The 22,754-nt window shown below is 41.2% G+C and overlaps 1 protein-coding gene across 6 annotated transcripts in view; it reads left to right on the top strand.

The window, feature by feature from the left end:
• The window catches only part of ARHGAP10 (Rho GTPase activating protein 10), a 275,052-nt gene that overhangs the window by 66,233 nt on the left and 186,065 nt on the right, over positions 1 to 22,754 (top strand). For 4 of the 6 annotated variants that reach the window (XM_073232593.1, XM_073232592.1, XM_073232594.1 and 1 more), the window contains exon 2: positions 22,238 to 22,309. In XM_073232593.1, coding sequence (XP_073088694.1) covers positions 22,238 to 22,309 — 72 coding nt within the window. Of the gene's footprint in view, positions 1 to 3,432; positions 3,529 to 3,601; positions 3,664 to 22,237; positions 22,310 to 22,754 lie in introns of all 6 variants that reach the window. The other 2 variants (XM_073232595.1, XM_037024646.2) reach the window with 1 other exon arrangement.

Here is a 22,754-nt window from a genome sequence, read left to right as displayed (position 1 = left end):
GAGATTCCTCTGTGGTATGTGAATTTATTCACACTCGAGAGTATATGAACATACCATAATTCAGTGACTTGTTTTACTGCTGATCAGTGGGGTTTTTTTTTCTAGTGTTTGGCTATTACTGTGATCAGTTCTGCTGTGGATTTTCTAGCACACGTCTGTAAGTGCGTATGTGCATGAGTTTATCTTGGATATTTACCTAGAAGGACAATTTCTGGGTTGTAGGGTATCACCAAATTTAATAGAAAATGCCAAAGTACTTATAAAGTAATTATACCGATTTTTATTTTCACTATCAGTATATGAGGATTTCTGTTGCTCCACATACAGAGGTACACCAATACTTAAGGTTGCCAGACTTACTGATTTTTGCCAATCTGATGAGCATATTGAGATATGTTGAGGTTTTAGTTTTCACTTTAATTATGTATGACTGATGCATCTGAGCACCTTTTCATGTGGTTATAGGCCATTTGGATTTCCTTCACTTCCTTTTGTGAAGGGCCTACTCATGTATTTTGCTAAATTTTTTATTGGAGTTTATGCCTTACCTCATTGATTTATAGCTGTTATTTATACCTTCTGGGTGTGCACATCACTCTTTTTATGTCTTTAAAATCTAAAAATTTTAACATAGATTTTATTAACCTTTATGTATTATTAGTTTATCTATTACATTGTAACAGATCACCCCAAAACCTAGTGGCTTAAAGAGCCGACATTTATTTATTCCTGTTTGGACTTGGCTCGCCTCGCAGTGTAGTTTCCTTTTGACGGCCTCCTGCATGGGCGAGGAAGCTCTGCGTCTGTGCGTTGACTGGCTGAGCGATGGGGCTATACGTGGGGAGACAGGGCCACAAGTTTTTCCTCAACCAGCCCGCTAGCTTGGGCTTGTGCACATGGAGGCTAGAGGGTTCCCAGAGAGTTGAACAGAGGTATACAGAGTTCCTTGAGGTGGAGGATCTAAATTAGCACAATGTCACCTTTCACCACATTCTGTGCACCACAGGACGGAGCCCAGGTTCAAGAGGTGGGCCAATAGACTCCTCCTGTTGCTGGAGAAGTGGCAGGGTCATGTTGAAAAGAGAGGAACCTACAAGCAGGGTGAAGAATTGTGACTGTGCTTGCCATCCGTCACCTTTTGTATTATAGTTTGTGCTTTTCTTCTGTACTCCAAGGATACGAAATTATAATCCTGTCATTTAAGTTGTATGGTTTTGGCTTTCACGTTGAGGTGTCTCAGTCTATTTTCTTTCTTTTTTTTTACTTTAAAGAGAAAAAGAATTTGAGGAAAGCAAGATAAACACAAATTAGATAGAGGAAGAATGAAGTTTAAAATACTTTGGTAAAAGCAAACCACGACAGCAGCTGAAGTAGCTGGAGAGCATTATTAGCACGTTTAAGAAGTGAGAGGAAGCCGCTTGTCCAGGAGGGCGCCAGGAGCCAGTGTCCTTAATGGTGGAGGTGAAGAGTTGGGTAAAAAAAAAAACAACACACATCAAGTAGCACTTTCTCATGTAAAAATGAGAAGACTCATTTGCTTGCTATAATACAGTGACTAAGATAAAAAAAAACGAGGATTGCTCCCATCCTACCATCTTCTTAAAAACAGCCCTCAGTTTTTACATTGTTTCACTTTCTTGTGCACATTCATTTTTCTGCGAGTACTGTGATCAGCATATGTGGATTGTATTCTATATTTTTTCAGTTTTTCAATTTGCTTTGACATGAAATTTTACTTTAACACAGTCTGTCAGTATTTATTGCACTGAGACAGGAGCCCTAAGAAATGCAGGAATCTGTGAACAGCTTCCTAGATCAGTGGCAGGATGCACTGGCTTTGGACAAATGGCTCTGGAGTAGAACCAAGCCTTTCCTCTTGTAGTAGCTGTGCAGTTTTGTGCAGATTATTTACCTGATCTGAGCTTTAGCACACCTTTGTAAAATGTAGATAGTCTTTATTTTACGTACTTTTAAAAGACTATTGAGTAAGATTAAAAAATATATATATCGCCTAACATGGTATGTGGCCCATAAAATAAATGTTTGCCTGTTTTAGATGTCGGGTTTTCCACTATTTTCTAATGTTTTTTTTCCCTATGTTTGTATATACTTCTCTTTATTTTTTTATTGAGGAATAATTGGCATACAATATTGTATTAGTTTCAGATGTATAATACAGTGATTCAATATTTATGTGCATTACAAAATGGTCACCACAATAAATGTAGTTAAATCTGTCACCATACAAAGTTACAATATTATTGACTATATTCACTATGCTGTGTATTACATCTCTTTATCTTATTTATTTCATACATAGACGATGGTACTTCTTAATCCCCTTTACCTATTTTGTCCATCCCCACCCAGTCCCCTAACTGCTGGCAACCACCAGTTTGTTCTCTGTATCTATGAGTCTGTTTTTGTTTTGTTTGTTAGATTTGTTTTTTAAAATTCTACTTATAAGTGAAGTCGTGTGGTATTTGTCTTTCTCTGACTCATTTCACTTAGTGTAATACCCTTTAAGTCCATACATGTTGTTGCAAATGGCAAGATTTCATTCATTTTTATGGCTGAATGATATTCCATTGTGTGTATATATATATATACCACATCTTCTTTATCCATTTATCTACACTTAGGTTGCTTCCATATCTATTGTAAATAATGCCACAAAGTAGTTTTCTATTTTCTGTTAATCACCAATAAAAAAGATGGGGACCTATAGGTCTTTTCCGTAAGAAATTCTTACTACCATTTAAGCTTTGTCTTAAAGTTAATCTCTAATAAAAAAGATGGACACCTATAGGTCTTTTCCATAAGAAATTCTTTCTACTATTTAAGCTTTGTCAGGTACCTCCCTGCTGCTGTTGCCTATGAAAACTTTTAAAACCTTCTGGGTTTCTCTGGCTGACGTTCACCATCAGTTAAGGGCTTCTGGCTGGATGACTTTGAGCTCTGAGACTTCAAATTGGAAATGTTGGCAGCCAGCCAGATCTCGTCAAGGTCTGGCAGGTACTGTCAGGCGGGTGTGTTCCTAATCATAGCCTGAAGTTTTGAATTGGGCAAGTTGTGACCTGAGTGAGCAGAGAAAGGGAAAGAGCTTTAGGGAACAGTGGGAAGCCCTGGGATCCCTGAGGCATAGGAGGGTGGGGGAGGGAAGAAACATTTCTCCTGCACCTGCCTTGTGCCTGAGTATAGAATAGAAGCCAGAAACAACCCAGAGAGCGGGCCAGCTAGAGAGCAACAGGCCCCTTGGCAGGGCAGTTGGGCTGTGCCTCCACACAAATGTTGAGGTGTTCGGGGGGCCGAAGGGCAGGTGGCGGTAGAGGGGAGAGAGCTCTGCAGTTCCAGGGAGCTCAGGAGGAAGACGTTTCTTCTGAGCCTTGACTGCCAGCAAGGATCTAGGTAATCATAAGTCTTTTTCTCTAGGTCTTTCGGCAGCGCAGAGGAAGTTTGCCCGCGCACTCAGGGACTTTAAGTCTGAGTTTATCGGTGATGCAGAGACTGATGATGAACGCTGCATAGGTAGGTGGAGAGAAGGTTCTGGCTTGCTTTTCTTCACGTTGGCTGCCAAATAATCCTGCCTTTCTCTTTATAGATGCTTCCTTACGTGAATTTTCTAATTTTTTGAAGAATCTGGAAGAACAGAGAGAAATTATGGTGAGTTGTGGGTTGTAAATTAGTTAAGTCCAACTTTATGTAGGGAGCATCTGGGTTTAGAAGCTGGTTTTGGTAAAATTTTGATCCATTTATCTGTGGGTGAAGTAGTGCATAGTAGTGGAAAGTGGCCTAGGTGAGGTTTTGGGAGCCCAGATTTCTAGTTCCACAGTGGTCCTGACTGTGGTGAGATCTTGGATGAGTTGCTGGACCTCTAGACTGAAGCCCCATTTCTTAATCTGTAAAATAGTGGTTTGGCCTGTATCAGTGCTTTCTAGATTTTTGTCAGCAGTGGAGCACTTTCATTTAAATTGAACCTCATGCAGAACCTTAATAGATCAAGAACTTAGAAGCAGAAAAGCTTCTATAAAGGCAGAGGGACAGCAGGGCCTGACTTATCCTTCTGGAGATTTCTAGGCTGTGTGGAGAGGGAGAGAACTTGGGCCTTAAAGTCTTTAAAATCTACTTTGCCATGAGATTCATGATCACAACTGTAATAATAATAGCTGCCTTCCACTGGGCCTGGCGCTATGCTGAGGGCATTGGATGGATGTTTTCTTTTTATTGAAGTATACTTGACATACAATATTATATTGGCTTCAAGTATATGACAAAGTGGTTCAACGGTTACCTACATCATTAAATGCTCACCCCAATTAGTATTTGTCAACATAAAAAGATATTACAGTATTATCGACTATCTTCTCTATGAAGTACTGTCGTCCCCATAACTAGTTTACGTTACAATTGAGATTGTGTGCCTTTTTATCCCCTTCCCCTGTTTTACCCATCCACTTCAACCCTTCACCCATGGTAACCACCAGTCTCTTCTTACTGTCTGTGAGTCTGTTTCTGTTTTGTTCATTTGTTTTATTATTTTAGATTCCACATATAAGTGAAATCATGGTACTTACCTTTCTCAGCCTCGCTTGTATCACTTAGCATAATGCCCTCTTTGTCTATCCCTGTTGTCCCAAATGGCAGGATTTCATCCTTTAAATGGCTGAATAATATTCCATTGTATACGTGTACCACATCTTCTTTATCCATTCATCTACTGATGGACACTTTGGTTGCTTCCGTATCTTGGCAATTGTAAATAATGCAGCAGTTAACAGAGGAGTGCATATATTTTTTCAGATTAGGGATTTTGTTTTCTTCAGGTAAATTCTCAGAAGAGGAATTTCTGGGTCATATGGCATTTCTATTTTTAGTTTTCTGAGGAACTTTCATACTGTTTTCCATAGTGACTGCACCAATTTACATTCCCAGCAGCAGTGTAGGAAGGTTCCCTTTTACTGACACTTGTTATTTCTTGTGTTTTGGATAGTAGCCACTGAATATATAATACTCAACAATGAATTTTGAGAGTATTGGATAATATTTACCTGCCTTTCTTAAAAGCTTGTTTTTCCCTCCTAATTCATTTGTTCAAGGAAGATTCACAGTAAAATTGCTCCTGGACTGTCACACACTATTCTGACCAGTTTTTTTGGGCTTTAAAGAAATGAAAACTATTTTTGATATGTTCTTGGAAGTGGGTACTACTAGATTTATGTTAAAGTAAAAGCATATGATGGGTTCAGATGTGGTAATATAATAATACTGAACATGATAGCTGAGACAACTTTTGCTCTGTGCTGGGTACTGGCCTAAGCTGTTTACCTAATACTAAGTCATTCAATTCTCACATCTATCCTATATATAGACTCTGTCATTGCCTCCTATTTTACAGATGAGGAAACTGAGGCAGTGCCTTGTCCAAGATCACATGGCAGCTGAGAGGATGAGTGGAACATGATAGAACCAGGCGCTCTGAACCGCCTGTCATTGAAGCCAGCTCTCTAGATGTCACTGTAATTTCCTGGGTGGTGGCTGGTGGGGGTTTCTGTTTGGTAGAGTTGCAGTAGGTGAGGAAGTAGAGGAGGGCACTGATGTGGATTTAAAAGTGACAGGGACATATGGCCTCTAAAAGCCCTAGTGTAATTTGTACTGCACCCTACATTCTGAGGTAATTCACATATGTTGTAAATACTGAAGAGGTAACTACATATGAAGTTTTTTCTGGCACAGATTGACATATACAACCATTATTCATGTGATCCTGTAGAAACTGATTTTTCAGCTATTTTGGGAAGTTTAAATGTGACAGTGGATAAAAATAGTGCTACGATGTCCCCTTTATACTACATGGAGTAGGTATGGGTGGTGAGGGAAGTGCACTGCCTCAGTTTATGTTAATAGTATCAACTCTTGTTCTCAACCTTCTTTGATATTTAGTTGTACTTTTCTGGGAGCACTCATCAAATATGCATTTGCTCTCTTTTTGTCTGCCAGGTACTGGGTAGAATCTGAGCACACAGACTGTGCTGGGGGTTGATAGGATCTCTGTCTTAGGTTGGATGAGGCTGGCAGGGCTGGGTGTCCAGTGCAGGGTTAGAAGCAGGAATAGGATGTAGTCTGTGTGAGCAGTCGGCCTCACAGAGGAACGGGACAGTATGTCATGATCCAGCAACTCCTCTGGGGAGCAAGGAACTCTGGAGAGCAAGAAACTGTTCAAAGCCAAAAAGCAGTATGGCAGAGGGGCCCAGCCATGACCAACCATAGAATAAACAGGACACATAGGGGTTTTTTTAAAGCAAAAAACTTTTTAGTTTGGAAAACTTCAAACATGCATTAAAAGGAGATAAAAATATATTAAACTATATCATGTACTCAGTATCCAGCTTCAGTAACCATTGCCACACAACTATCTTGTTTTCTATACCCCTCACTCCCCACCCTCATTATTTTGACAGAAAGCCCACTATCATATTGTTGCAGCCATAAATACATTAGAACTCTTAAAGATAACTATTTGAACCACAATATCCTTGCCACACCTAAAAACAAATAACCCTTAATATTAGGAAGAATTCAGCATTTTCTTGCATTCATTTACATTTTATCCTCCCCTACACCTCTGCTCCCCCATTAGCAGTTGGTTTGTTTGAACCTGGTCCAAACACTGCATTTGATTGATAAGTTTCTAAGTCTCTTTTAATCTATTGGTTTTTCTTCTTCCCAGCATTCCTGATACTTTTCTATTTGCCTTAAAAGGCCTTTAAGATAGTACTACTTCCTGAGTTCTAATAAAAAATTTACTAACAAAATGAAAAAGTTTGGCATTTAACCCATACCAATGATTATTTGGGTGGTTCTATCCAATCTTGATCACTTTTTTTTTTAACTGTAACATTTGCATAGAATCATTGTGGCTACCTTCGTTTCTTGAAATAGCTTTGAACACTTAGTTAAAAAAAAACAAACTTTTGATGCTTTACTAGACACCGGCCTCAGACTTTGAATAAGAAAAGATGTCTCCCTCAGGAGGTGTCCAGTGTGGTCCTGGAGAATACCTGGAGAAAAGTGCTTTAAAACATAGTGCAGTGAGAACAGCAGCAGAGGTGCACAGTGGGGCTGCACGGAGCGGGGAGCAGCTCAGCCTGTAGCGGTCAGGGAGGAAGTCGTATTTGAGCTGGAGTTTGTGGTTCAGAGAAGGGCCCTTGTAGATAAGAATTACACAAGCTCATACCCCCACAACCAGTGCCAAGGAGATAAGGAGGGCCTTGGAGCTGCTAAAGTGGATGCCAGCGCCTTCTGAGGCCTTTTAAGAACTTTTGTTTTACCTTAAACTGTTATAAACCATCATGTTCAAAGCCATGTATTAAAAGATGAATGCCAGATGACAGCTGTGAAAAAGAGGTAGAAATATTCTAAACTTGGTTCCAAGAATTTAACAAAATGTTAGCAGTCACTTTGTCTTGAAAAGCAATGACTATTTTCTGAAGTTCTAAATTAAATGATGTTGCAGCATAGCCAGGAGATACTCGTAATTAAGACTGAATCAGTAAAATGTGAAAAAAAAATTTTTTCATGTGTGTTCTGTGTTTTCGAAGGCAAAGACTAATGCCAGTATATTTCTTAAAGCTTTCAGTTTTCTAAGGAAGTGTTAAAATAGGACATAGGGCTCTAAGGGACAAAGTCATCAGTCTGGAAGTCAATGATCAGCAACAACTTCTTTGTTCCTAATCTGTGTACCTCAACAGGCCTGATACATATAGTTCAGCAAATAGTGTCATGTGCCTGGTACACGTCGAGCACTGTGCCAGGTGCTGTGAAGACAAAGGCAGAGTAGTTAGCTGCCCTTCTGGGAGGATTGCTGAAAGCTTGGGCTGTGGTACTAGAGTCACTGGGGAATGTGGGCAGGCGTCATTCTGACCTGAGTCGCCTGCTGAATCTAGAGTTAGCCCAGGAAAAACGGAAGTGAAACACTAGCTTCTTCCTTGAGGGTAAAACTGATTGAATTTGGGAAAGAGGGGATTTGCATGTTTGCATATCCCTCCACTAGTGTCCAGCTCTGTAGCTATTAAAATTAAAATAAATTATGGGGGAGAGAAGTGGGAAGAAGGTCAGTCTAGGAAGTCAGAAAATGTTTCCCTCCATGCACAGAAACCCAATTTCTACGAATGGTTGTGTTGCCCCTTCAAAAGGTCGATGCTGCTTTTTTTTAGGAACAGTGTTTTCAAGATAATAATTTTAACTGGTAACGTTGCCAACCTTGACTATGAAAGTGAGCGTCTTGAGTGGGGGTGCTGGGTAGGGTCAGTTGCCAGAGTTGCCCCCTCACTTCTGTGCCTGCTTTCTGAGGACAGTCCTGTGTGGTGCTTCACTGCCAGAATTCCGGGGATGTTCTCCGTGGCATGGCAGGACACAGAGTACTTATCTGAGGTGGGCAGCTGTCCAGGAATTGAAGGACTTTTAAAATAGTGCCGCAGCGTTTATGGTGTTCTTTTTAAAAGCCCTTCATACTGTATTTATTTCTCTCCATGTGTCCTTTTCTCTTTGAGTTTTTTTGTCCTTTGCCTGAACAGGACTGCTCAGTTTTGGAGGGCTGCAGCAAATCAGGGCACCTGAGAGGTTGAGGAAAGCTTCCAGAAAGAGGGGATGCCCGGGAGAGAAGGTAGAGCTGTCCAGGTGCTGCACAGAAGGCTTCTCCTTCTTGTCCAGAGGGCTGGCACGCTGTCGTGAGGAGGTAGCTTGTCGGCCAGCTGCACCCTTACCCCCCTGGAGCAAGATGCCCCTGTGTACACGGACTCCAGGCTTCTGAGACCCTCTCTTCTGTTTCTTTCCATGGTAGATTTCACTCTTGTGGGAACACCAGTCTAGAGAGAGCTTGCTGGGTGGTTTGCCCTGAGGATGCCCCCGTAAAGAAGGCACTGGGCTTCTGAACGCCAAAGGCTTTTGTTAATAGTTCAGGTGGTTCAGGCAGGCAAGACACAGTGGGTGTTTCTCAGCCTTGTCTCATCTGCTTCATACCTTTCTCACAGTTCTTTCATCTTCTCAAGTATCTTCCAGAATAACGTGGTTAAGTGATTTCTCTATTTCCTAGAGTTTTTGACAGTGCTTTTATTCCAGACTTTCCTTTTTTAATCTTTCAGAAATGATACAATGTTATTAAAATAATATATATTGGTTAAAATGAACTAAATATCTTTGACCTTTTACAGGGAATTTTCATTTATATATATATATATATATATATTAGTACATTCTGGGGCATTGGGTCTCAAAGGTTGGTCGCTGGCCCAGCAGCATCAGCGTCATCGGGAATGTACTAGAAATGCAGATTCTTGGGCAATATTATTTTGGTTTCAGGTGTAAACATAGTGATATTTTGGATTCAGGTACAAGACAGTTACATACATTACTAAATGCTCACTGTAAGTGTAGTTGCTATCTGTCAATATACAAAGATGTTACAATATCATTGATTTTTTTCATATGTTATACTTTCATCCCATGACTAATTTATTTTATAATTGGATGGTTATACCTCTTTATCCCTAAAGTGACACATTCTTATGCAGAGTTCTGTTGGCAGGCACATTCAGATGGGGGAAAAATCCATCTTGAGCTTACTTATGAAAACCTTTCTCAGTTTAGTTTACATGTTGTCAATGACCTAACTTTATGGAGAAATTTTCTGCTTGGAACCGACCTTTACAATGTGACAGAACTATTTCTTTCCTATAAATCCTTTTTTTTTTTCTTGTCAACCTATTATAATTCATTCAGATGCAAATGTCATTGTTAAACCCTGTTTTTCTGGGACGTACCTTTTGAGAACTGGGTTTTTTCCTGACCCAGAATCCTCTAGAGATCACAGTCAGGACTGACTCAAATCAGAATTGTGTGTGAGGATCTTAGGGAAGAGTCCTGGGCTCCTTCCTGGACCCCTTCCCCTGAGAGGCGCCGCCTCATGACTCAGTATCCTCTGTATCAGTGACTCGTGATCATCTGCGGCCTCAGAACCTCCTCATCACATTCTACTTCCTTCTTGAAACTTACGTTTCCTATATTTCTTATCTTCCAGCCTGTTCTTGGCTTCTGAGGAATTGACTAGCTTTTCTGATGGGAAAGAGTGAAGTGTAGACACCCTACCCCCTGCCCCCCCCCCCCCCACACAAAGGAACCCCAGAATGTAACCAGGCTGCTCATCTAATTGTCTTACCTGGAGGAGGGGTTCCATTAGTGAAAATTAGTTCAGCTGAGTCTCCAGTTTCATGAGGAAAACATTTTCATTCAGATCCTGTCATGAAGGATGCAAAGGTGTGGCCTTGGACCCTCAAACAAACATCTGAGAGAGAACTTTGGGAAACTTGTTAACAGTTTCATTTAAATTAAAAAAAAAAGGGGTGGGAGGAATGAACTCAGGGAGGTGGAGTGATTTCATCCACATCACAAAATAAGTGCATGACAGAGATGAAAAAAGATTCTTGCTCCTGTCTCCTGACATCCCAACGACGTTATTCCTCGTCTTTAGCTCTTTATAAGATTTAATACCCATCCCCTCCACCTTTGAACATGGGTGAAATGGGGAGGTATCTGTATAGCTGCTCTCTAGTAGGTTGCAGCTGTGAAAAAATGTGATTCAGTGGTTATTTCTTCTGGTCTCTTTGGACAGCTGTAGCCCCTCCATCTTTCAACCAACAAAGCACTTGACCACTTAAGAAAAAAACAGGAATCCTGGTGGTTTTTGGAGAACTGCAGTTGAGACCTTCTGGTTAAGTCATAGAAGTACCAGGACCAGCACACAAAGAGTAGTTCCATCATCTTGGAATAAAATCCTGGATACTGTGGTGGAGCACCCCTTAAGGAAATAACGTGTCTCCAATATTCTTCATGTCAGAGAGCAAAAAAATGGGTGGGGAAAACCACTTCTTAGTGATTGAGATGAAAAGTGATTTGGAAGAGTTGGACTCTGAAGAAATTTTAGAAATATCTTAAATATGTGTATATATATATATATATATATATATATGTATTTTAAAAAGCTTTACTGAGATTTAATTTATATGCCATATAATTCACCTATTTAAAATATACAATTCAGTGGTTCTTAGTATGTAAACAGAATTGTACATCCATCACCATAATCAATTTTGGAACATTTTTATCACCCCCAAAAAAACCTGTACCCATTAGCAGTCATGCCCTATTCCCCCCCTACCCGCACCCTCCCAGCTCTTAAATACATTTTGATTATTTTCTATGTGGCATAAGAGGAATACATGATTAAAATATATCTGTAAAAGAGCTTTTCCAATAAATATAAGAGTTGTTACTGTTAAGGTGTTAAATCAAGATTTCACTAGCATTTTTTTCTTAATATTATATGTAAGAATGAGGTGTCTCACTATTAGTGGCATGTTAGGTTTAATGAAATACAGTACTGAAATGGTGATGGGGGTTACTAGAGGTCCACGGGAATACTAGTGGCTCAACAGTGTAGTGGAAAGGACATGGACGGTGGAGGCAGTGGCAGCCTTGAGGCATTGCTCACGTCTCCCACTGCAGAGTGTCACCAGCCATTGGACTCATCTCATCTGCTCTGTGGTTCCGTCACTGCTTTAGGGTGAAGGCCATGCTTCCCATGTCTGCCCCCGGCCAGTGACTGAGCAGAGCAGACATACTAAAGCAGGCTCATTCTTGGGTCTCTGGAGCCCTCTGCCAGGCAGCTTTGGCCCGAGAAGTCCCCGATGGCCTGCCTGCACTTCTCCTGGAACCGCCCTGCAGTCCAGCATGCGTCCAGCCAACCTCCCTTCCTTCCCCTGGGGTCAGACCTGCATCACTGTCTGACAGCTCTTCCAGCCTCCCCTGGTGCCCTCTCCATTTTCTCTCACAGGCCTTTCCTCTAATGTCTGGTGTTTCTAATCCTGTCATGGTGTCTGCTTCTTACAGGACCTGGACTAACACAGAAACAGACTGTTTTGAATGAGAGAGAATGTGTGCAGGAGACTCAGCTTAGGTGTTCATGGTTACTGCTACGACCACCAGCAGGAAATGTCGCATTTATATAACAACTCTGTTCTTTCTTTACCTAGATTGCTAGAATCCCAGTCATAAAACAAATGTATTTGAATACCTATTATGAACTAGGTAGTGTTCTGCATCTGAGGATGCAGTGAGGAGTTAGGTCCTTGTTCAGGCCGAGGTGGTCATCTGCTGGCCGTGTATCGGAGAATGAGTTTTCAAGACCCCTTCCCCGTGCCCCTCTCTTTCTCTCTGGGCATGGAGGAGGGCTCATGCCGGCCTCACAGGAGGACTGGGGATCTAGCTTCTTTGTCTTTGGTCAAAGGCATAGGTGTTCTTTTCTGAACAGTTCTCTCTTTTTTTTCTCGATTCAGTACTTTATTGCCTTATTATTCATGAAGTTCCAGTTCTAGCTATGCCACTGAGTTATATACCATTCACTTCAGAAAGTAAAATATTGTCTTATCTAAAGCTAAAAACCAAGATTCCAAAGTCTCTCATGGTACTTTTACAGCCTTCTGTCAGGCTATCGTTCACTCATTTCCACGGGGCTTCATTTCTTCTCATAATGTTCTGCCCAAGTATTTATTTTGTTTAAAAAATAGAAGCTAGATCCTTAATATTCCCTCATGCAGAGGGAAGGAAGATCAAGGTTAAATTTCTGCAGATCCTTGTTAGGTTAACTCATTCCTTATATACCCAATATCTTTTGTTTGAAGATTCCCAATTTTTCCTAAGCATAAGGTGGAGGAGTCTATTTAATTTTAATAATTTGAGTAAAATTACTGCTTTCTCTTTTTTATTAATGTCCTTCAACATTGATGCAAGCTTCCTTTTTTTTTCTTCTTCTAACAAACCCTAAGGTATTTGTAGCCATTAAGAGAATAAGATACTTTTACGATATGCTGACCTTTTTTTTGAAAGCCATGTTATAGATAAAATACACAGTGAATTAAACCAGGGAGCAGTTGTTGTCATAACTTCAGCTTAAATCCTCTTGTTTTATTAGGTTTTAAGCTCTTCAGAGTTAGGATTAAAAATTGATAAAAACTCGTATTGGGAACTTTTTGTTTTCAAACTGAGTGAAAGCAGAGTGTGGTAACTGAACTAGTGAACCTGGAATACATATTTTATGAATTACAGTTCCTCAGCTATTTAGTGAGACTGCTGAGGTCTGAAATATCTGAAAGAATCAGACATTCATGGAACCATTTCATATTAATTGGCTCCTAACTTTCAGGTATAAACTCTGTGGAATTAATTTACAGCACCTCTGCTCCGATGTTCCAATTAGAGCTGTGTGTGTGGGTTCATTACAGTTCTCAGTAGTTCTTAGCTAGTGAGTTTGAGCTGTTACCACTATAAAATTTAATTTTCCTTTGATATTAGTTTTTCCTAGCAGAGGGTTAGTTTAGCTTCTGCTGTGCTTAAAAATAAAATATCATACAAGGATTTATTTATTTGGAAGTCAAAATTGCTTCTAGCATGATACTCCATACTTCTTTTTTACTTAATTGTGTCAAGTAGGTAGAGAGCAAGTATTGTTCTTTCTTTACAGTTGAGAATATTCGAGTAGCAAGAGAACTGTTTTTTTCTGTGGGTTGCCAGCAGCACTATTAGGACTGAGCCCAGGTGAGAATATGTCTGCCTCCTGTTAGGCACCGTGGTAGGAGACTTTTAGCAGAACCATTAAACTTTTTCATTTTCTTGTCAGCATCAGTGTCTTGATTCTCTATTCTTTCTCTTATTATTTCAACTGTTTAAAAAAAGTGGAAGAACTTTATCATCCATTTAAATTTTCCAGTTAAAAGTTGATCCTCGATTGACGGGGGAAGGCACAGTACTACAGGAAGAAACTGGCTAGAGGGGCGAAGAGGTGGATGGAAAACAATCTAATTAGGGAAAAGTGGTTTGGTTTAATCAGGTTTAGGAATATTGAGAAGGGTAGTACTGAAAGCATTTTGACATGGTTCTAAAATTTTTTAAATAGTCTATATTGGTTGTATAGTCTAGCTGTTTTTTAACAGAAAGGGAATTTATTAGAAAATATTAGGTGGCTTGCAGTATCTTTATAAGGTTCTGGGCAAGGGTAATGATGCCCCCCCCTCCCCCGCACCACCCCCATCATACCACTGAGCTGGGTTTGGAGAAACAGCCCCCACTGTTGCCAGCAATGCACTGCCCCTGGTGGCTGTTGGTGGAATGGCTGCCTCTGGACCCCAGCAGCTGGTACCACCCACCAGACTCTCAGGTCACTGGTGTTTTGAAGCAGTGGCTTCCAAATCAAAGTCTTGGGTGGGAGTATCTGATCAGTGGGACTCTGTTAGGTGCCAGTACCTCACTGCAAGATGGCTGGGCAAGCGTCTGTCTGTCATTTTCAGCTTTTATAGTACAAGGAGGGCTGTGCCTCATTTGGTAGGAGAGTTCCTCAAATGTAGGAGGGTGTTTCAAGTGCTGGGTAGCCCCAAAGGGCAGATACCCACTACCTGTAATGTGTATGCCTGATTGTAAGGCACGCAGAAAACTATTTTCCCATGGTAAGATTAAATACAAGTTTTTTTGGCGAGCTTGTATGCACATAACTTGGCATATATATGTCTACCAGATCATCAGATACCTACTTTCATTATTCAGTTGATTAGATATGTGTCCATATTTTAAGATTAAATACCAGTGTATACTCAAGGAGTATTTTTCCCCACTTGTTTCACAAAAATAATATCTCAACTCTGGATACTGTTTAATGAGTACATTTATCACAAGACACATTCTGAAAATTTCACAGCTTTTCAGAGTTCCTCATGGCCACTCTGTCAGAGTTTTTTGAGGTAAAACACCTTGTAAAATCTTTTTCTGTTGTTTTTCTCAATCCACAAGTACCTGTTTACAGCACATTGGGACAGTCTCTTTGAAAAATTTATCCCTGAGATGTATTTTCATAACTTTCTTAATGTAACCACTTACCTTGTTCTTTCTAAAGTGATCTTTACAAAAACATGAGATACTTTCTATTTTGAGGTCATCTCCAGAATAGCTATTAAATTTTCCCAGCTTCCTCTTATTTTTGTAACCTAGACCTGTTCGTGGTCTCTAAGCATCTGAGTGTAGATCTGATTGAGGCCTTTTCAGGCTAAGATTCTGCAAACAGTTCTTTGCTTAGGGAAACTCCATATGAATTCTTATAGAGGGTACATCCCTTTTTTCCTGAGGGTCAGCTTTGGGAACAACATTCCTTATGTTCAGATATCCATGGTAGTTCCGTGGCACCTTTTTCCCAGGTTTTGTTTCAAGGAAAAATAAGAAGTTATGTCTCTGCTGAATGGTTTCTTTGCCGCTGTTTGACATGGGATTGAAAAAGTAGAGTTTTCCCTTTAATAAAATGGGAAGTTTCTGGAAGGTCATGGGAGAAAACTGTGGAAATTCTCCTTTGCTCTCAGAGTATATGCATTCCTCTAGGGTCAGGAACATTTGGACCCAGGCTTAAAATAACAAGGGCCACAGGGAACGGACATAATTCCTTCTGCTTCATGAGAGTCAGTCTATCCTTGTTAGTACTGAGTGATTACAAAGGCATGTTTAGTACTTACACTGACTTATTCACTGTTTTACCTAGATTGTGACTTAAAAAAAATTGTAGTAAAGTTACTGTCTTGCCAATGGGTTTCAGCCCTGGGCAAGTTCACTATGGATTCTATGTGACCAAAGAAATGACAGTAGAACATTCTTGGGGGTGAAAGGGTTATACCCAGCTTTATTTCCAGGTGGCAGGTCAGTCACTAGAATCCTGTCCGCTCAGAGCGAGTCTGCGTGTAGCAAGCCAGACTCTGCCTCTGGGCCCCTCTGTCTGCACAGCCAGCCTCTCTCCTTGGCGCTGCCACCACTCTAGCATCTGCTCTCTTGCAGCCGTGCCACCATGTCGCCCAGAGCCCTGGGCAGGGCTCTTTATTTTAGTCAACAACAACCCATTGCTCACACATGTGTAGTGAGCTAGCCAGCCAGGGCCAGGTGAGAATCCTGGCCGTAGGAACCTTCACTTTATCCACAGATATTGTAGGACACAGTTTTGCCCCTTTACTGAATGTTCTAGCTCTAGCTCTAAGCCTCATTCTCTATAGAATTTACATCAGAACTGAGCCTTGGATCAACTGTGGGGGAAATTTAAAGTAGCAGCACTGCTGTCTCCCCAGAACAGTTTGATTTTCTGCTGCTCAGATGTTACTGTCAACAGATTTCTCAGCTCTAGCTTGAATCCTAGAGGTAGGTGAAGATACCATCCCACCTTTCCTTTCCTTTTTAGATATGTGAGTTCTCATATCCAAATGTCTACTGAGAAGGGCCTTCAGACTTAACTAGTGGGAAAAATTTTAACCCCCCATTCCGTTAAGTAGTAATCCTGGTCCTTTGCTTTGAAGCGTAGAGTTCTGTTGGAGTCTGGTTTGCTGTCATAGCTTTGTAAGGAAGGCAACACTGAAATGTAGTTTGCACTTCTCCTCCTAACTTACGGTAGAACCCCAGAATTGTAGTGATGGATAGGAATCTCCATGGTCTCCTAGGCCGACTTTCTCTCCGAGCCGGAATCCGGGATAGAGTGTCCCTGGACCTTGGCCATCTAGCTTTTGCTTGTTTATGGAAGGGGCTAGAGGTCACTGCTTTGCCTGGTTCACTGTAGGTGTCACTGAGTTCCTCTTGATTAGCAGACCCAAATCTGTAGTTTCTCCCCACTAGACCTGGTTTCGTCCTCTTTAAGTGAATCAGTGTTTTTTTCTTCTTTTGTGCAGTACCCATTAGATATTTAAAGACTTCTTTCATGTTCACCCTACATGTTCTTTTCCTTCCCATACCACCTGAGCCATTTTAGGATTCTGGTCACATTCCAGCTTTGTCCCAGTTAGAAAATGTCTCTCTTAAAATGTGTAATCATACTGCTGAGATAGTTCCCAGCTTATAGGCACAGGGGAGTGATTGCCTTGTTTGGATTTGAACAGTACTTGCCAGCTATGTATGTGTTCATTATCTTCTGGGGCAATTTGTGACACCTCTGGCTCATGATGAACTTTCAGTTAACTCATATTTTTAGGGCTAACGCTCCTATTAAAGCCCACTATTAAATTCACATAAATTGCTGTTAAGATACCTTTTACACTTGGGCAGTTGCCTCTCATCAGTGGAACCTGGTAGATTGTTTATCCCAGGAAAACTCTGTGGCACCACTTTTGAAATCCTCTTCTTAGTATGAGCTGCTTGAACTGTGTGATCTGTGATCCATCACTCACCCTCCCTCACAAATTTTGGTCTCCTCCAAATACGGTAATGTATGTTAAAACAATACAGTTGGATAAGAGTAAGTAGACCACTTAAGCCATGACACTCAAGATGATTCTCTCAGGCAGGGTTTAGCCAACTATGGTCCATGGGCCAGACCCATCTCACCTCCTGTTTTTGTAAATAAAATTTTGTTGGAACACAGCTATGCTTATTTTATCTTATACTATTCATGGCTGCTTTCCTGCTACAACGGCAGAGTTGAGTAGCTGCAGCTGAGGCCATATGACTGCAATGTCTTAATTATTTACTACCTGGCCTTTTAATAGAAAAAGTTGGTTGACCCCTGCTCTAAGGTGAGAGAAACTGATTAACACATTTTGTGTTCATGTAGATGCATTCTGTTTTTAAGCAAGACTATGCAAAATCCTTTCCAAGACACATTAGTCAAGGCTTTTTATGACTTTCTGTGGCTGGTTCAGGTATTTTATAGGGAAAAAATATGATTATATAATCTTATATGTGGGTTATAAAAACACATTTTATTTTTTGCTTTCTCTTTCTCTCTTTACATTATCTGATTGATTTCTAATGTGTTGAATATGTGAAAGCTCCTCAGTGTTACTACTTCAGCTGTCTTTCCAGTTGGGGGACTGCCATCACCAGAAATTGCCTTTAGAGTTTTAGGGAGAGTCCTTGATTTGGTATTCATTTGTCTCTGGGGAAGAAGAATCCTGTTTTGGCCTCAGAACCCTTCAGTATGACTTATTACTAACAAATATGTAATACTTCTGTGAAATTATAAAGGCAATGAGAGATTCCATGGAGTGTCCCATTTTATTTTGAAAACAAACAAATAAACAACAGAATAATTCTGTTGCTTAACCAGCACCATTACCTTCCTGAAGCATTTAGTAGCTACTTCACTATTTTGTTCTTGAATAGAATGCTAAGGTTCAGTTCAGAAGTTACATACTCAGACTTTCTTAAAGAAGGGAAAAGATGATGAACTATAAAAACTAAAAAATTTTAAACCAAAACTCTATTAAAGAATTGGATATAATGGGATCTGTCAGAACTACTTTTTCCTTGTTGTGGAAAGTTGCTTATTGACCTGCAAACAGTAAGGGGGAGAAACCCCTTAATATTTTTTTCCTACATTGGCATAGGCCCTTGGAAGTCAGACAGATGGTGCATCAAATTAATTCCCCAAGTGGAAGACAAATATAATGACCTAAAGATGCTCTTGTGTCCTCTTTGTGGCCTAAGCCATTTGTGAAGGACAGTGTTTACTCCAGAGTGTGGAGTTTTAGGCTTTGCCTTTACAAAGGCCCTCATATGTCCATGTTATTAATGCCTACATCTAGCATTTACTGAGTATTTCCCAAACTCATTGCTCAGGGAACCCGCTGGATCTTTCTAGCCTCCTGTCCCTATTCCTGATGTCTCTGCCTGCAGTGACACCAGATTGTTTGCAGTTCCATGTCCTGAAATTGCCGTTGTCCCCTCTGCTCATGGAGGGCCTTTCTTTCCTCTTCTCTGTTGCCTGGATTGCTCTCTGCCCTGTGTCAGCCTCAGATCTGTGTACCCCATTGTATTATGCCGACATGTTTACATCTCTTGGAAGAACAGTTATTAGGGATGAACCTAACTGCTCCCCTTCTCCCTGCCTTGCTGGAAGGGAATCTCACAAGAAGGCAGATGGATGTCTTCCTAAGCTCCTGCCTCCCTATCTTGGAGGGCCTGCAGCCTAGCCCAGGAATGTTCCATGTTTCTCCAGGAAGTGCTCTGTCCACTGTTTGTATTGATTCTTGCATTCATTCTCTTCTCTATCCAGACTTTTTCTGTAAATGATCTTGCTAGGCACTTAATGGAGAAAGAAGTCATCTGGTAGCACCTCTTTCCCCGTGTCTTCATGAAATCTGCAAATCCATTTGCACCGACCCTTGTTTGTCCGTATTTCCATTACAAGGGAGGAAGGGGTCTCTATGCCTGTGACAGGCCAGCACCCATGCATGGTCAGCAAACAGCACCCCATCTCCTCCTGTGTTAGAGACTTGATGCATTTTCTTCCTCCCATGTTCAGAGACATCTTCTCTGGATACTTCCTGTGGGCAGTTAGGTGTACGCTCATCTCTTAAATACTCTTCTGTCTTAAGGAAACATACCTTCACTTCACCTCACCCCCTCTTTCAGCACCCTCTTCTCTGTTCTCTTCATGGCTGCTCACTTTTCGATTCTAAACCAACTCTCGTCTGGCCCTTTCTCTCACCTTTCCATGGGTACTGCAAAGGTCTCATTCCTTCTTTGATTTCTCGTTAGCTTACACAGTTAAATCTATTGATTCTTCCATCCAACACCCTTTTAGCTTCTTCCCCATCTCCACTGCCGTCTCCTCCTCTTTTCCTGATCTGAGTGCTTGGCTTGGGGCCTTTCCTCTCTGTCTTCTGCCACATCTACTTCCCTGACTCCAGAAGTCACCTACTTATGTATGACTACCAAATTTATACCTCCGATCTGCGCTCCTTTTCTATGTTGTGATCCATGACTCTGACCACCTGTTTGACTTGTCTTTTAGGTGTCTCTAAGCGTGTCAAATTGAACATGATCCCTTAGTGCTTATTCCCAGCTGCTTTTCCTCAAAATTTTCCTACTTGAATAACCAGTAGTCTTGTCTACTCACTTCCTCATGCCTGAATTCTGGAGTGAGCCTGGAAAGCCCCATGTGTTCCACACGTAATGTGTCACCAGTTAATTTGATTCCACCTGCAATCTCTCTCAAATCTGCCTCCTTGTGTTTTTGTTGTCAGTACCTTACTCCAAGCCACCAACACATCTTGCATTCTAGAAGCTTCCTAACATGTCTTTCTCTGTCTGATTTTTCTCACCTCTAATCTCTTTTTCTCATAGGAGCCAGAATAATCTTTTAAAAGACCTGAACATCACTGGATTCTGTGCTTAAAATCCAGTGGCTTTCCTTCATACCCAAAGCAAACTCACCCTTTCCCTGAGCCCGCAAAGCTCCGTGTGCTCTGGCCCTGCCTTCATTCATCTTTCCACTCACTTCCTCCGTCTTTATGCCCCAGGCAGACTGGCCTTCTGCTATTTCCTCTGATATTCCAACTTCTCACCTTAATCCCTTGCCCTTGCTGTTTGTTTTTAGGCTGGAAACAGTTTCTCTTATTCTTTGCACCCCAAACTCCTTCTCATCTTTCAGCTCCTACCTTAAATGTAAGAACTGCCCTGGCTGGTTACAGTCATACCCCTGCGCCTGACACTGAATGCTCAGCACATACTTCTTTCGTGAATTACAGAGTCTGTTGAGATGGCCACTTAGAATGGGAGTGCCTGTTGGGTACTTTGATTACAGTGTTGCGATTGGTTAAGTTTCACATTTGCGTGATTTTGAATCACTTTCCTATCCTCCGTGAACCTGAGCACTTATTAGCCCCTGTGTAATGCTGGGCTGACTTCTTTCTTGAGTGAGCCAGCCTCCATGGAGGATGTAGTGTACGTAGGTTTCTTCAGGAACACTAGTGGGTTAGATCCAGATGTGGAGGCCTAACAAGTGACTCTGGTGCTCACAGAAGTGCGTCTTCAATTATTTTAAGATGTTGTGTCAGAAAGGTCACTTTTAAAACGTCTGTCTGAGCCTCTCAGTCCGCTCTCCCAAATGGAAGTTGGGGCGTTCCCTGCTGTGTTCCGTAGTCAGGATTCCCGGCGGTGGTGTTCTGTCCCTGCTCCGTCCTCAGCGCACGGGACTCTCTGGTTTCTGTTGTTGTTCACCTGGTCCACGATGTAGAGAGGATAAAATTGCCATATTTTGAAGATGATCTCTTGCCCTGGAGTAGTTGTTGTTCTTGATTCTTTCTTTTAGGTCTCAGATACATAAGTAACAAATTATCAGGGTGGGGTGAGTGGAACCTAGTGGCTGTCTTGGGAAAGAGAGTTCAAACTCTCGGCATAATCGCTTTTTTGCAATATCTTCTCCTAGAATGTGTGATCTCCGTGGGAGAGATTTCTACGTAATGAAACACTGCAGAGGAGCCTTCAGTGGAATTAAGAATCCTTTCCTGTTCTTTTTATTTTTGTACTTATAAACTTCGTTTCTGGGGGCCTTTTTTGTAAAAAGAGGGAGGGTACGTTGTGGTTAAGTGTTTTGAGGTTTCCTTTTCTATTCTGGCCATTCCTGGTCTCTTGGAGATAGAGGGTGAGAAAAACCACTACTTGCCAGCATACTGTTATTAACTGTACTCTCCTTTGGTAAATGGTCCCTTTTATCTGCATTTTCAGCATTGTCTATTGTGGATTCTGTCTTAACATGAAGAGCCCCAAACCGGTCAATACAAGAATTAGTGCGGTTGTGGTCGGAGCCTGCAGCTCCCATCTGACCGACCTGCCCCTTCAGTATTTACTCTGTCATGAGCTCCAGGGACCCTGCTTTGCTGATATGCCTTATATCCTTCCGAGGAATTTTCAGTACTGCAGAGCAGACTGCATGCATTTCAACTTAAAGCCACACAGACTTAGCCCTTTATATAATGTAGTCTGATAACTAATAAAGGAATGTAATTGACTTTTAAATTTCAGAGGAGGGGGAGGAAGAGAAATCTCAAACAGAAGTGTTCTGTTGATGAATGTGATAGACCCCTTTGTTGTTGATAGACAACTCTCCCGCTATTTCCCTGCAGAAAGAGCTGGGTTTGGGCTGTGGTGCACATTTTGCTGGCATTGTGCTCCACCCCCTCTTCACTGAAAATATTTATGGAGATCTAGTGTGTTCATACCCTTAGAAGTGAGTTAATGGTTGCATGGGCAGGATGAGATAAAGAAGTTAAATATGTCGTTCATTTTATTTCTGGGTGGGGGTAGAAGGAGGGAAATGAAATATGTGTTTTTTTTTTTTTTTCTATTTTGGAGACCTAATACTGTTCTTTTGTTATTCACTCTTGTTCTCTAGGCATTAAGTATAACTGAAACCCTGATTAAACCCTTGGAAAAATTCAGAAAAGAGCAACTTGGAGCTGTAAAGGTTTGTGTCTAATTTGAGTACACTTGGGAACAGAAAATGTGGATTCCTCTGCTGCTTCAGTGTGCACTGCAGTCACATGAGGCGACTTTGAGGGAGGTGTTGGAGGAAACCATCTGTTGTTTTATGTTTTAAATGTGCTCCCCCACCTCCCCGGCTGCCCGTGGGGGAATTCGAAATTGAAAGCAAAACAAAAACACCTGGACAGGATAGTAAAACCTCCAGTAATCCTTGGCTACACTTTCCCATACAGGGTTTAAAAAATATCCGTAAGCAAACAACGCATTTACTCCGAATAGAAGCATCTTATCTCTCTGTAGGGAGTGCAGTGAATTTTGTGTAGCCACAGTTTTATGGGAAAGTGGAGCTTTAGACTAGGTTTTAAAATTACAAACGCTGCTATACCACGATGCCACTGAAGCTAGAAGAGAATGTTTGGTTATTGGGA

Source organism: Manis javanica, chromosome 3, assembly GCF_040802235.1.
Source record: "Manis javanica isolate MJ-LG chromosome 3, MJ_LKY, whole genome shotgun sequence".
In the NCBI taxonomy this organism is placed as follows: Eukaryota; Metazoa; Chordata; class Mammalia; order Pholidota; family Manidae; genus Manis; species Manis javanica.
Note: the sequence above shows the minus strand (reverse complement) of the source record. Positions and strands in the feature narration are given on the sequence as shown.